This window comes from Thamnophis sirtalis, unplaced genomic scaffold, assembly GCF_051295495.1.
Source record: "Thamnophis sirtalis isolate CommonGarterSnake01/CBP01778 unplaced genomic scaffold, rThaSir2_p1.2 scaffold_11, whole genome shotgun sequence".
Classification (NCBI taxonomy): domain Eukaryota; kingdom Metazoa; phylum Chordata; class Lepidosauria; order Squamata; family Natricidae; genus Thamnophis; species Thamnophis sirtalis.
In genome coordinates, this window is record NW_028261391.1 from 37,830,640 (window position 1) to 37,845,302 (window position 14,663).

At 39.5% G+C, this 14,663-nt stretch overlaps 1 protein-coding gene across 1 annotated transcript in view; it reads left to right on the forward strand.

The window, feature by feature from the left end:
- The window catches only part of TF (transferrin), a 29,409-nt gene extending 17,444 nt beyond the window's left edge, over positions 1-11,965 (forward strand). The window contains exons 10-17 of the mRNA XM_087725556.1: positions 100-190; positions 2,280-2,324; positions 3,023-3,187; positions 4,409-4,565; positions 6,297-6,361; positions 8,605-8,789; positions 9,344-9,527; positions 11,750-11,965. Coding sequence (XP_087581682.1) covers positions 100-190; positions 2,280-2,324; positions 3,023-3,187; positions 4,409-4,565; positions 6,297-6,361; positions 8,605-8,789; positions 9,344-9,527; positions 11,750-11,790 — 933 coding nt within the window. The 3' untranslated portion in view covers positions 11,791-11,965. The remainder of the gene's footprint in view (positions 1-99; positions 191-2,279; positions 2,325-3,022; positions 3,188-4,408; positions 4,566-6,296; positions 6,362-8,604; positions 8,790-9,343; positions 9,528-11,749) is intronic.
- Positions 11,966-14,663: the final 2,698 nt, after the last annotated feature.

Below are 14,663 nucleotides of genomic sequence, written 5' to 3' on the forward strand. Positions count from 1 at the left end.
CCTGAGGATCCCTGCTGAGCTTGAATGATTCATTTTAACCATGTAAAGACACATATTAGGAAATGTGTTTGCTGATAGAAAATACATTGGTCTTTGCAGAAAAGAGAAGCTGATGCCATTACCTTAGATGGAGGACATATCTACACTGCAGGAAAATGTGGCCTTGTCCCAATATTGACAGAAATCCCTCGTAAGTATGAACTCAGTAGATCAGTAGCTGTTGTAAGCACATAAGAAGTGACCTGCTATATAGGACTCTGGCTCATTTATTCCAGTAGATCGGGGTGTCAAATTTGATTTCATTAAGGCCGCATCAGGGTCAATGTTCCCTCTAATTTTTTTTCAGTGTGAGCGGAAAAGTATAGTGTGTGAGCTGCACAGTTTCATGCCTGAGCACCTAAGAGAGCCACAGTTTGAACTGCTGTCGCGTCTGCTGGACATTTGCGCAACCTTCCAAGCGTCAAGCGCCGATTGTGATCGAGGTTTCAGCCTGATGAATGCCAGGCATGAAATGTGCCACTCAAACAATATACTTTTCCGCTCACCCTGAAAAAAAAAAGGCTCTCTGCTCAGCTTTTAGATTGTTAGACTGGCTAGAGAGAGACATGGCACCAACAGGGTCCTGGGTCCTGGCATTTTGCAGGCAACCTGTCCTCTCACATTCCTTTGGAATGCAACCCATCACATTTGAGTCGGCTCAGCATGTGTTCGGCCCCCACTTACGCCGAATCAAATCCGCGGCCGGCGGGACCAGGGGGTTGCATTTCAAAGCCGCCAGTCCTCTTGCTTCTTCTCCTTCACCAGCAAAGCTCCCGCTGGCGCCCCCGCCCATGGCAGTGGCAGTGGTGCCTCTCCCTCCACGCGGAGCACCTGAGCTGGCAACCGCGTTATCCCTCCCCCTTCCTCCTCTGCCGTGCTTTTGAGGCCGCGGGAGCTAGTAGGAAAGCGGCGGAGGTGGAGGCGGCAGCTGGGCTCTGGGTTATCCCTGCCGCCGCCTCCACCTCCGCCGCTTTCCTACTAGCTCCCACGGCCTCAAAAGCACAGCAGAGGAGGAAGGGGGAGGGATAATGCGGGAGCCAGCTCAGGTGCTCCGCGTGGAAGGAGATGCACCACTGCCACTGCCATGGGTGGGGAAGCCAGCGGGAGCTTTGCTGGTGAAGGAGAAGAAGCAAGAGGACTGGCGGCTCATCAAAACAAGTCTGGGGAGGTCCTTTGCGGGCGGCCAGTTCTAGCCGCCTGCAAAGGACTTCCCAAGTTTGCTTTGGTAGAAATCTCTGCGCGGCAGTTAGAAACTGCTGCGCGGGGATTTCTTTCCATGTGCGCGGCCGCGCAGGCGTGCACCTTAGAGGGAACAGTGATCAGGGTTGTGTTTGACCTCGGAGGGCTGGGGTGAACGTGGCCAGGGTGGGCATGGCCAGCTCAACATCACTCATGTCGGGGGTGCCTGTGATGGCCCAAGCACTCTGCCAGCGAAAACAGGCTCCCAAGCGCTGCTTTCGGCTGTGACAGCTTTGTGCAATCCTCTGCCAGTGAAAACTGAGCTCGGGAGGGCCCTCCCAAGCTCCATTTTTGCTTGCAGAGGCACCGGAGACCGGTCCTTTGCTGTTTCCAGGGTGCCCCCACAGGCCAGATCTAAGCAGCCCATGGGCTAGATCCTGTCCCCGGACCTTGAGTTTGACACCCCTGCAGTAGATTGTCTCCTAGCAGTCATCCAACTGCATAACAGAGTCTCCCAGCAGATAGTCTTCAGAAATAATCTCCCTGTCATCAAAAGTATATCCACAATTATGTAAATGAAAATGACTTCTAACTCTGCGCTTTAGATTAAGAAAAACTTAAGTGTTCTGGCATCTGATCTGAAGGGAGAAAAATCTGTTTCAAGCCACCTCATTCCTCACTACTCTACTTGGATCATAGCTGAAGCATGATTTTTCCTCCTTTTCATTATCATGCTCACCAAGTGATCTAATACTTTTATCTCATTCCCGAAGAGCAATATGCATGGCCCATTGCAAAATTGTAAGGGGGTGGATAGAAACTGAGTCCATCTTTGTGTTCACCAGTGTCATCAGTCCTGGATCATACATATTATGTCTTGAGTTCAGTTATCTTGCACTCCATAATAGTGTCCTTTATTTTGCAAATATGCTTGACATTATCTGTTTTTAGGTCTATGTGTACAAGATACCTCCCCTGTAGTCCAAAGGTAGATGAAAATTGAATGTGCTTGAGCTTGAAGTGAGATCTTCAAATCCTATTTTTATTTTTATTTCTTCCAGGTGAAGAGTCTGCTGCCTGCGTCGATCCCACGAAAGGTGTAACAGGTAGGTAATTATGGTGAACATATTGCCACTTAAGAGATCTGCAAGCATCTACACTTTTGTAAATTTATATGTATATAAGTATAATCTTTATTTGTCATTGTTCTTAAATACAACAAAATTGGTTAAAACTTGGTCAAATCATTCTGTATCTATCTTCCTAATCCGCTGACGAAAATTCCTCTTTTTGCACAAAATACAGATAGTCCTCAACTTATGACCACAGCTGAGCCCAAAATTTCTGTTGCTGAGACAGTTGTTTTTTGCCCCATTTTATGACCTTTCCTGCTGCAGTTGTTAAGTGAATCACTGCAGTTGTTAAGTTAGTAACATGGTTGCTAAATGAATCTGGCTTCCCCATTGACTTTGCTTGTCAGAAGGTTGCAAAAGGGGATAACATGTTCTAAGGACACTGCAACTGTCATAAACATGAGTCAGTTGCCAAGCATCTAAGTTTTGATCTTGTGACAATGGAAATGCCTCAACGGTCATATGTGTGAAATACGGCCATATCCCACTTTCTTCAGTGCCATTTTAACTTTGAATGGTGACTAAATGAATCCTATACTTAGGATTCATATATGTAAGTGAACTCTTTTCTCTTTAAATGTTTGCAAAAGATGTGAAGGAGTTACTGGACCATGCCTCCCTTCTGTTGAATTGTCAGTGGAGAAATGTTGTGTCTGCTTCTTATTTTTCAGCTAAAGGTTACATTGCTGTAGCTGTTGCTAAGAAAAGTGATAGTGAGATCAACTGGAACAATCTGAGAGGAAAGACCTCCTGTCATACTGGTGTTGGTAGAACTGCTGGCTGGAATATTCCCATGGGTCTCCTTAACCTTCTACATAATCTTAATTGTAGCCTTGGTGAGTGGCTTTATTTCCATTTGGTTGCTTATGCTTTTTATACTACTACCTCAGCCATCTTGTAAAACAGTGTTTCTGAACCATGCTGCCTGAGGAATTCTGGAATGGAAGTCCACGCATCATAAAACTGCTAAAGTTCAGAAACACTGCAGTAAAGAAACCAGTGCTTCTAGGACAACAGCTTCTGTGGTTCCAAAGAGTTACCAAAGGATTATGCATTAATTGTGTCCTCCCCACCCCATAAGTATTTTGCATGGAAAAAGAAGAAAGAAAAAAGTGATTGGCTATAAATGGAAACTATTTCTAGTTGTTATGTTTCAGAGACTATCACTACTTTTTTCTTCCTTAGTTTTTTTTTTTTAATAAAGTAACATAAACATTAGGGGCATCAAATTGTTTGATCTAAAATGTCTTGAGCACATTTTTGGAGAAATGTCTTAATTTTGAGCTTCAGACTCTCCCCAAAGTACTCAAAACAGGACATTTTGCACTAGAGATTTAGTGAACCTTTATTAAAAACTCACACTCAAAATGTTTTTAAATAAGGCATTGTGCATGCCCGGCCTCTAGCTAAAATGCTTCTTAAGATATGTATATGTCAGTCCTTAAAATAGCATTCTGCTAAGATAATATAGAAGTGCAAAGGAATTTTGTAACATTAGATTACTGCATTGAAATTTATGGAATAAATGGAATACCAGAAAGCAAATGAACAGTATGAAAGCTATTCCTAACTCAATTTTTCAATTTTTATTTATCTTATCACCTCTGCAACTGATCCTCTTTATTGGAGCTGATCCTTCTTTGAAAATGATTTGTATCAAGTGCCAGCACAGTTTTTTTTTTCTGATTAATCTAATATGACTGAGAACAAATTCTGTGTATTCATATCAGTTCACCTTGTTGGTATTTCCTGAATTTATAATGTGATAATCAGTTACATATTTTGAAAGGACAGAATTCTAAAGTTGTCATTTTTAAGCTGGCCACGCTTCCCAATACTAATATTAAGGTTTTGAAGATCTAGCTGTCAATACTTAGCTTTATTATAATTACAGGATTGCTAGAGTTAGATCCCCCCAATTTGATGCACTTATCATGCTTTCTGGGGTCTGTGCAAACTGAAATCCAACATATCAGATAGACAACCAATTAGAGTATGTTATGTTATAAGAATATAAACAAAAGTATTGAAATGTTTCTTCTCTGATCCCATGCTAGATACATTCTTCAGTGGAAGCTGTGCGCCAGGTTCACCTCTTGAGTCTTCATTGTGCAGACTGTGCAAAGGCAGCGGTAATGAAGGTGGCCTGTCTGAAAAATACAAATGTAAACCTAACAGCAATGAAATATACTATGGGTATGCAGGTGCTCTTCGGTAGGTTGCTGTTCCTTGGAATATGATAGATAAATGAGAAGACACTTGTTGATCATTCCTCATTTTCCACCTCCATTTCAGGATTCATTCCTGTAGATGTTAGCCTATAATAAAATTCATGTGTTATATGTCTTCTTAGGCTCTAGAAATAGTGCAGAGAAGAGCAACAAAGATGATTAGGGGCCTGGAGGCATATAAAGAACAGTTTCTGGACTTGGGTATTTCTAAGGACTAGAGGTGACATGCTAGCAGTGTTCCAGTATCTAAAGGGTTGCCACAAAGAAGAGGGGGTCAACCTATTCTCCAAATCACCTGAAGGCAGGACAAGAAGCAATGAATGGAAACTAATCAAGGAAAGAAACTAATCAACCAACCTAGAATTAAGGAGAAAGTTCCTGACAGTTAGAACAATTAATCAGTGGAACAACTTGCCTCCAGAAGTTGTGAATGCTCCAATACTGGAAGTTTTTAAGAAGATATTGGACAAGCATTGGTCTGAAATGAGATAGGATTTACTGTCTGAACAGGGGAAGACCTCTAAGGTTGCTTCCAACTCTGTTATTCTGTTATTCTCTTACATATTTGTGGGAATTAAAAATCCCCACAAATCATCTATCTAATCAACCAAGATAGTGAATACAAATGAGTAAACTATCAGAACAAATAGCTTCAGATGGCTCATACAAGTCAGCATACTGGAGGGGAAGAAAATGTAACATGTGACTGTGAGGTGATCTAGGAAGAGCTTGTCTAGAGCAGTGTTTTTCAACCACTGTGCTGCGGCACACTAGTGTGCCGTGACATAGTGTAAGGTGTGCCGTGGGAAAATTACTTTATATATAGTCAATATAGGCACAGAGTTAATTTTTTTTAACATTTTCTAATGGTGGTGTGCCTCGTGATTTTTTTCATGAAAAAAGTGTGCCTTTGCACAAAAAAGGTTGAAAAACACTGGTCTAGAGGTTTCAGAATTACCAAAGCATTTCCTGAATCCTTCCATGGGAAATCTTATAGGGCATCAATTCTAAACAATAGTGAATATTGCCTTAATTTGTCACTCTACCACCCAATTTTAAAAATATTCCTTCTTTTATTTTATTTTATTATTATGGGGAAATGAAACTGCTAAAACAATAATTGGTCTGAAATGGTATATTATTTTAAATAATGCCCAGGGCTGAGAATCCAGTGAAGATACAAGATTCTGTAGTGTGGTTTCGAAGCAAATTTCTGTTTACTGGAATCTTCCTTTAAATTTGATTGTGATCAGTCAGTGGAGGCTCTGCACAGGGTCATATGAACATTCTTATTATCATTTTTTTATTGTTATTACAACTATTGTAACACACACACACACACACCCAGCAAAGCCTTGATACTGAAGCTATATTGGAAGTCCTCTTTAGATGCAATTACTACCCCACCTAGTGGTATAATGATCACTATTATTCCACAATATAAGCATGTTATTCTGTCTTCATACGTAGCTGTTAAAAGATTTTATGTTTTATATTAACATGCAAAAAGTAATTCTAATCAAATTAATGTACTATAATAAAGTGGGCAGAACCTTTTCAGTTCACATCTATTTATAATTCTTCTTAATCCCAAATTAAACAGAGCAGGACTATTTGTTTTTAATTATTTTTGAATAATTTTTCAGATGACAAACCTATGCAAGGCAAGGAGTGAAATGTGCCACTTACTCTTTTCTTTGCTTGTATTTTTCAGATGCTTGATTGAAGCAGGACAGGTAGCTTTTGTTAAACATACCACCATCACTGATGTCACACAAGGTATGGAATCATACAAATAACTATATAACTGTTGATCATCTTATTTATGATAGTTGAGAAATAGTAGACTGATGAAGATTGTCAGGCATAATCCAAAGAATGGTAATAATAATATCAACAACATATATTTTAAGAAGATACTTGGTTAATACCTAAGATGCTGGCAACAACCCGTATCAACCATTAGCACCAATCAATGGTATTTGTGACACATTTTTAAATGTTCAGTTGACTTTCATGTTTAATGAATAAATTTAATAATAATAATAATAATAATAATAATAATAATAATAATAATAATAATAATAATAATAATATGGTAATTGGCAGACTGGGTGCTATTCCAAAAGCGCTGGAATTACATTTAAAACAGTTAAAAATTGACAAAATCACCATCAGTCAAATGCAAAAAGCCGCACTGCTTGGATCTGCACGTATATTACGAAAATACGTTACGACGTCCTAGGCCCCTGGGTGGGGCCCGACTAATAACCAATGCCAAATCCGGCGAAACAACTGGCCGCTGTGATACAATTGTATAATAATAATGGGATTTCCGTATACCAACGGACAAAATACTGGCGCATAATACACCAGACATCACACTGGTTGAGAAAAATAAGGTCACAATCATAGACATCGCAATACCAGGTGATAGCAGGGTCGCCGAGAAGGAACATGAAAAAATCACGAAATCCCAGGACTTAAAAATCAAAATTCAATGACTATGGCACAAACCAGCAGTGGTAATTCCAGTGGTAATTGGCACACTGGGTGCTATTCCAAAAGCACTGGAATTACATTTAAAACAGTTAAAAATTGACAAAATCACCATCAGTCAAATGCAAAAAGCCGCACTGCTTGGATCTGCATGCATATTACGAAAATACGTTACGACGTCCTAGGCCCCTGGGTGGGGCCCGACTAGTAACCAATGCCAAATCCGGCGAAACAACTGGCCGCTGTGATACAATTGTATAATAATAATAATAATAATAGTAATAGTTGTAATATAATGATAATGTTTATAAGATAAATAAACTGTGGTCCAGAATCACGTTGCATTAGAAAGCATCATCCAGTAGAATAAGAAGTACTGGAAAACTCATTTTGTGCTGGAGTTGTATCAGACAAAGTTGAATGCATCTAGTCAAGTCAAAATGCAGAATACTAAGGTTGGCCAAGTAATTCTGGGACATTCAGGCAGAAAATCCAAGCATCTGTGTTTTTGGAAACCTCAGAGCAGCACAGAAAAAAGAAAGACCTTGCATTGCTACATGCCTCAACTACTTTGTCTCCCCTCAGATTTTCAGTTTGAAGGATCAGATTAATTTTAATAAGTTCATGGAAAAGAAAATAGGACAGGTAGCCTTTGCTTAGTAACCACATGTTCAGCAACTGTTTGGTGATGAGGGAGCTTCAAATATTAGCCTCAAAGTCCTCACAGTCATGTTTTCATAATTCAGGTGCTTGGCAAACTGCTCACGCATATAACAGTTAAAAGTGCTCAACTATAGTCACAGGATCACTATTTGTGACTTTCCCTGCTGGCTTCCCACAAAGAAAAGTCAATGCGGAAGCTGGCAAGAAGTCACTAGTCACTCCTGCAGTTACTCTCACTCTGCCTTTCTTTTCTTCTAAGGAACTCCTGGTGTTCCTTACAACCATGGGGATCTCTATTCCATAATATGTGCTTACCCACCTGCTCTTTGTAGTGTGCATCTGCCCATACCACCCACTTGCATTCCATGGTGGCTACTAACCCACCAGCACTTTGTAACATCTTCCACCCTGCCCGGATTCCATAGGGCATGTCCATAGCACTTGCCATTGGCCCATCTGCATTCTGCAGCATGCATCCACCCCTCTGCCAACATTCTGTAGTGCCTACCTATCCATTTGCCTGCATACTAGAGTTCTTGCCTGCATATGTGTATGCCTGTCTCTCTCTGTGTGTATGTATGTATTGTTATTTCCATGTATGATATGCCATATGCTAAATAAATAATAAATAAAAGTGAACATGCTGACAAAATGTCATGTATACGCACCACTCCAAATAACTTTAAAACTACTACATTGTCATATAGACTGTATTGCCAGTGAGATAAGAAATGGCACGGGGAGCAGCTGGCAAAGTCCTATCCCCCCTTTTCATGGAGTAGGGCTAATAAGGCAAGTATATGCACAGTGATGCAGGGAGTCCTTATTCTTGTTAATAATTTTAATCATTTTTTAAATAGGAGAGAACAGACCTGCTTGGGCAAGTGGTTTTTCTCCTTCCGATTTTGTTCTTCTGAACAAAAATGGTGAGCGTTGTCGTTATAATGACTATAGCACATGTGGTTTGGCCCAAGTTTGCAATCATGCAGTGGTGACAACTCCTGAACGAGCAGAAGTGGTTAAAAAGGTGGCACTTGAGCAACAGGTAAGCTCTGAATTGAGGCTTATTTTACTATGTTTAATAGTAAAATTATATAACATATACACATTGGAGATGTGCATCAGCTCTGATAGACAGAACTGGCCAACTCACTGTAGCAATTTGCCATGGCCAAGTCGTTGTGGGATAACTTGCCATGGGCAATTCGCCACAGGACAACTTGCCATGGGACAATTTAACAATTTAACTTAGTTATTTATAAACATTAAAAAATGATTTCAATTTTTGTCAATCACATATTCATTTTGTCCCTCGTTTTGCATTCTTAACTTAATTATTCTAGTCCACCATTTTTTGATATTAGTATAACTCTTGTCTCATGGCGAGTTGGCCCTGTAGTGAGTTGGCTGTGATGTGATGGCTGCGAGAAGCATCTACCAGTATAATATTCCAATAATAACATCCTTCAGAAATGACAGACACAAATAAAAAGAAAACATAGTTCCAAATACAAGAAATGTTATGCATTTACTGAAAACTACTGTATTTATTAAATATTATGATAACTACTAAAATCCTGCTTTTGTTGATTTTTACAGAAACTATTTGGATCGCAGGGAAGTCAGAAAGATGTCTTCTCATTATTCCAATCTGAAGCCAAAGATAGCTTGTTCAAAGATGGCACAGAATGCTTAGCTGTTCCAAATGAAATTACCTTTCAGCAATATCTTGGGCAGCAATATCTGCAGTCTCTTGAAGGACTCACTAAATGTTCACCTTCAGGTAACAATCTTAGATTAAGATGAATGGCATTCATCCATTTCAGTAGTAGAAATTTCATTTCAAGCTGGTTATAAATGTAACTCTGACAGACTATAAAACAAAATGCAGGAGGCCATCTCCAGACATTGCTAGTGTCAACTCGCAAAGCATTCCTGGCCTGCTCTCGAGTTGCCGTAGACAGGGGTGATGGGAAAACAAACTTTGCAGCTGCAGTGAGGCAATATGTCAGTCAAAACAAAAGCACAGTCCAACCATATTTCTGTCAAGGCCGTCTCCACGGTTACCCACAGTAACTAACACTGTACCTTGTTTTGGCAACGTTTACGTTTCCTGTCACAAACAATATAGTTTTATACTACTAGCTCAGACTCTAGAGGTTAAGGCACCAGGCTAAAAACCAGGAAACCATGAGTTTTAGTTACACCTTAGGCATGAAGCCAGCTGGGTGACCTTGGACCAATTCTCTCTGAACCCCAGGAAAAAGGTAATGGCAAGCCATGTCTGAAAATCTTGCCAAGAAAATTGTAGGAACTAGTCCAGGCAGTTGCCAGGAGTCAAGAATAACTTCAAGGCCTGCACCCACCCACCCAGCCACACACAAACGTTATTGTAATTTAACGTAAAAGCTAAAAATGCAAATGAATAACACAAAGTAACATTAATTATAATTTACATGCAGTCTATCAGGCTGCTCAGACTAGATTTGGAACTTTTGACTATCTGATCTTCCATAAACATCTAGGCTTGTAAAAAATATTATAATATACTATATTTCCAAACACTGCAACTTTTAGCAGTTGATGACTTGATAATTTCTCCATCCTATTCTGTCCAAATGCTTCCCCAGTTCTTTTTGCATGGCACCAAATACACCAAATGTTGTTACTCTATAGGTCCAGAGCGTCTGTAAGTTTATTGACAATTCATTTTGCAAATTGATTAAGTCAAGAGGTTATATTGGGATTTGTGACTTCTAGTTCTGCCTTAGGCATGATATAGCTGGGTGACTTTGGGTCAGTTGCTCTTTCTTAGCCCAACTGACTTCACAGGGTTGTTGTGGGGAAAATAGGAGAAGTGAGGAATATTACATATAGCAATAGCAATAGTAGTTAGACTTATATACCGCTTCATAGGGCTTTCAGCCCTTTCTAAGTGGTTTACAGAGTCAGCATATTGCCCCCAATAATCCGGGTCCTCATTTTACCCACCTCGGAAGGATGGAAGGCTGAGTCAAACTTTAGCCGGTGAGATTTGAACAGCCGAACTGCAGAACTGCAGTCAGCTGAAGTAGCCTGCAGTGCTGCATTTAACCACTGCGCCACCTCGGCTCTACATATGCTCACTGCCTTGTGAATTATAAAGTTCTGTAATAAAGGCAGGCTGAAAAGCCAACAAATAAATACCTTCACTATCATTTGAATATGTTTCCTCTATTTTTAAAGATATTTTTTAAAAAAATGCTTATAACACCATTGTACTAGAATTTCTTGATATAAAGCACATTCAAAGGATGAGATAACTTGACAAAGAGAAAATTAAATATTAGTTGTAATAGGCTATATTGAAAAGATATTTTAAATGTATGGCAAATGGTTCCGTAGAAAAATAGATCAGAGCTCTGGGCGTGTTGTTTTCTTCATTGTGGTATATTACACCTGGTGTAAAGGTGTAATAAATGTTCTTTCTTTTGTTCATTTTTAAACTCTTCTGTTAAGTTATTCAGAGATAAAAGAGAAGCCAATTGGGATAGGGTTGTTCTTTATTTTTTTAAAAAAATAATAATCAAACTTAACACTACTAAGGAATACTTTAAAACAGTTACAATGATGATATGTTAATGGTGCAGAGTGGAATATGCCCCTTTGGAAGGTCTTTTTCAGTCTCATTATCTATAGAATATATCTCTTTTCTTTCCATGCTCCCAACAATTTATAGAGGAATGTGGAATTAAACACATAGCTATCATATTAGGTAAATATTTTATGCTGTCAAAAACACCCCTTATGTCGCACAAGTTGTCTTTTAAGACATGCCATACTTTGGTCTTCCCAACCTGACATGCTCTTGGGATGGCAGGGATTCAAACTGGGGCTGGAATACTCAGAGCAGCAAAAGATTTCCTAAAAATTAACAGTTTGTGGGCCACTCTGTACTATTGTAGAACAATTTATTTAGTTCTCTCTCTCTTAATTCTTACTTTTTTTTCTGTTTTCTTGTGACAGAACTCCTTAAGGTCTGCACCTTCCATCAACATGACTGGTGAATATCAAGTTCTTGCAGTGAAATAAAATGGATGCTTCATAGTTACTTGCCCAAAGTTGACAAAAGTCTACCATACTTACTTTATTCTTCTTTAATACCTTCTGTTAAACATTCCATTATGGCTTTGTAACTCTGTAGAGTCACTAGTGCAAAAAATAAATAGTTTAATTTCTGTTTATTGTGATTGTTTATTTTAGTAGCTTGCCTTCATATATTAGCATTTTGTATCATTGTCTACCAAGGCTGAAAACAATTTCTTGGACACAAATAATAACAACAAATAATACTAAGGCAATTTTATTTGGAACAGCTTTCACTATGTACCAATACGTTTAATACTATTAAACAATAATGGCTTATCCTAAGTCCTTCAAAAGGAGTCAGTAGGTGGCTAATAATGCCAAATCTAGACTAAACAACTTGCTGACTATGCAACCAATCATAATAATTGCTCATGATTATTAATTGTTATGGTTCATTATATATTCAGTGAGACAAATAAAGTTAAAATCAAATCAAAAATCAAATCAAGATGTTTGGATTGGATTTGGTATTTTTACCCACTTATCATGTGATTCCCAAGAACCTGGTAAAGATAGCTGTTTGATAGTGCTGAAAGTACCATTGCAAGATGTAAGCTATTCCAAGTATAACTGCTTTTTGCAATTGACTGATGGTGATTTTATCAATGTCAATGGTGTTCAAGTGATGCTCCAGATGTTTTGGGATTGCAGCCAAGCCACTTATTACTACTGATACTATCTTCATGACTCTTCAAAACAACCCCAGAACGGGGACCATCCAGATATTGGAGGAAATCTAATTCCAGAGGGCAGGCACTTCTGCAGAAAAGATATACTTTTAGGGTTCCAATAGATCACATTTTTTAAACAATGACCCTGAAGTGTGCCAGTCCTGCACAATTGAATTTCAGGAAAGGTGCTGTGAGAGACTAGTCAAGTAACTTGGCAGGATGCCAAGTAGAGTTTTATAAGTAACAAGGACTTCAAATGGCACCTGGAAGCAAACTGGTAACCAGTGCACCACAAAAAGTAGACATTTTACATTGACATAGCAGGGCAGGCCAATCACTGTTCATGCCACAGCATTCTGGACCAGTTGAAATTTCTGTATAATCTTCAAGATAAGCTCTATGTAGAGCATATTGCAGTAGTCAAGCTGCAAAGTAAGTAGGACAGGCATTATTGTCAAAATTCTGTTCAATTTAGGAAAAGATGTAACTGGGGCACTAAATGGAGTTGTGCAAAGGCCTTCCTGGCCATAGCTGAATACCTGTTCTTCAAGCAAGAACTGCAAGCTCAGAATGACCTCACTCCAACTCCATAGCAACCTTGAATGAAAAATATAATTGAGTATCATCAACATATTAATTATATTGAATCCCAAACTGGCAGATGACCTCAGAAGATTACTCTGGTTAATGGTATTGAAAATTGCTGTGCAATCAAGGAGCACAAGAATGGATGTGCCATTACCAGAGCCAAGGTGGCGCAGTGGTTAAATGCAGCACTGCAGGCTACTGCTAGATCAGCAGGTCAGCGGTTCAAATCTCACCGGCTCAGGGTTGACTCAGCCTTCCATCCTTCCGAGGTGGGTAAAATGAGGACCCAGATTGTTGGGGGCAATATGCTGACTCTCTGTAAACCGCTTAGAGAGGCCTGAAAGGCCTATGAAGCGGTATATAAGTCTACTGCTATTGCTACCATCTTAGCTCCACCATAGGTCAATGATAAATGTGACCAAGGCTGTCTCAGTACTAAATCCCAGGCTAAAACCTGACTGAAACGGTTCTACTCTAGATAATCCATTTCCTTCAGGGTTCTCATCAGGTGCAGACTGACTATAGGCTCAACAAATTTCCCCCAAAAGGAATGATTGGAAACTGGTTGTTGTTGGTTGAAAACCTAGTTTCAAGGACAGCTTTTTGAGGACGGGGTGCACTAATGTTACCAGGTATTTGAACAGGCAAAAGAAATAAGAAAAAATTGGAAAGGAGGAAAAACGTGGGGGGGGGGGGGGAGGACACATTAGGTATTTGTGTTTACTTTCATTACAGAGAAATTGATTACAAATGAATGAACAGGTACACATTGCTAGTTCTGACTGTTTGCCTGACCTGTTCTGTAAGGCAATTAGAAGGGGAAAGCCTTCAGTATGTAGCTAATTTAGGTCTTGTCAATTTCAAGCATCAGTGAAAGTCAGCCCAAGGTAATATCAAATAACTAAGGTCACAGAGCAGAGTTTAATTTAACTCTGAGGAAGAAATAGCTTGTATCAGGGGTATCAAACTGACAGCCAGTGGGCCCAATGTATCATGCTCAGGCCACACCCACCTCAGCTCTGCAAAGGCAAAAAACATCGCAATGCATCACATGATGTCACATGATGCAATCGAGTTTGACACCTGTGTTGTAGATGCTCAAAAAATGGACATTTGATTTTAAGGTATCAATGGTGCCCCCCTCTTTTTCAGTGAGGTCAACACTATTGCATGGCCCCAACAACAGATTGCCTCCCTGGCACTTTTACAATCCAAGCCCTGATCCCATAAACAGGTAGATAAACTGACAGCACCGAGAACCCTAACCACTTCCTTGGGAATCAAGCTCAGATTAGAATCTACATTTGTTTGCATGTTAAAGTTAAACAGGAGCAGTTTTCACCCAAGAAAATCCAGAAATGGGAAATATTGTATTAGTTTAGATGTCCTAAAACCCTGAGTAAGTTTTGGGGTTACCTCAGATTTCTTCATCTAGTTGCTTATAAAAAAAAATAAAGGAAAAAAATTGTAGGATTAGTGCTCTACCTTTAATTGCATATTATATAGTGTATGGCATATTGGAAAAACATTGT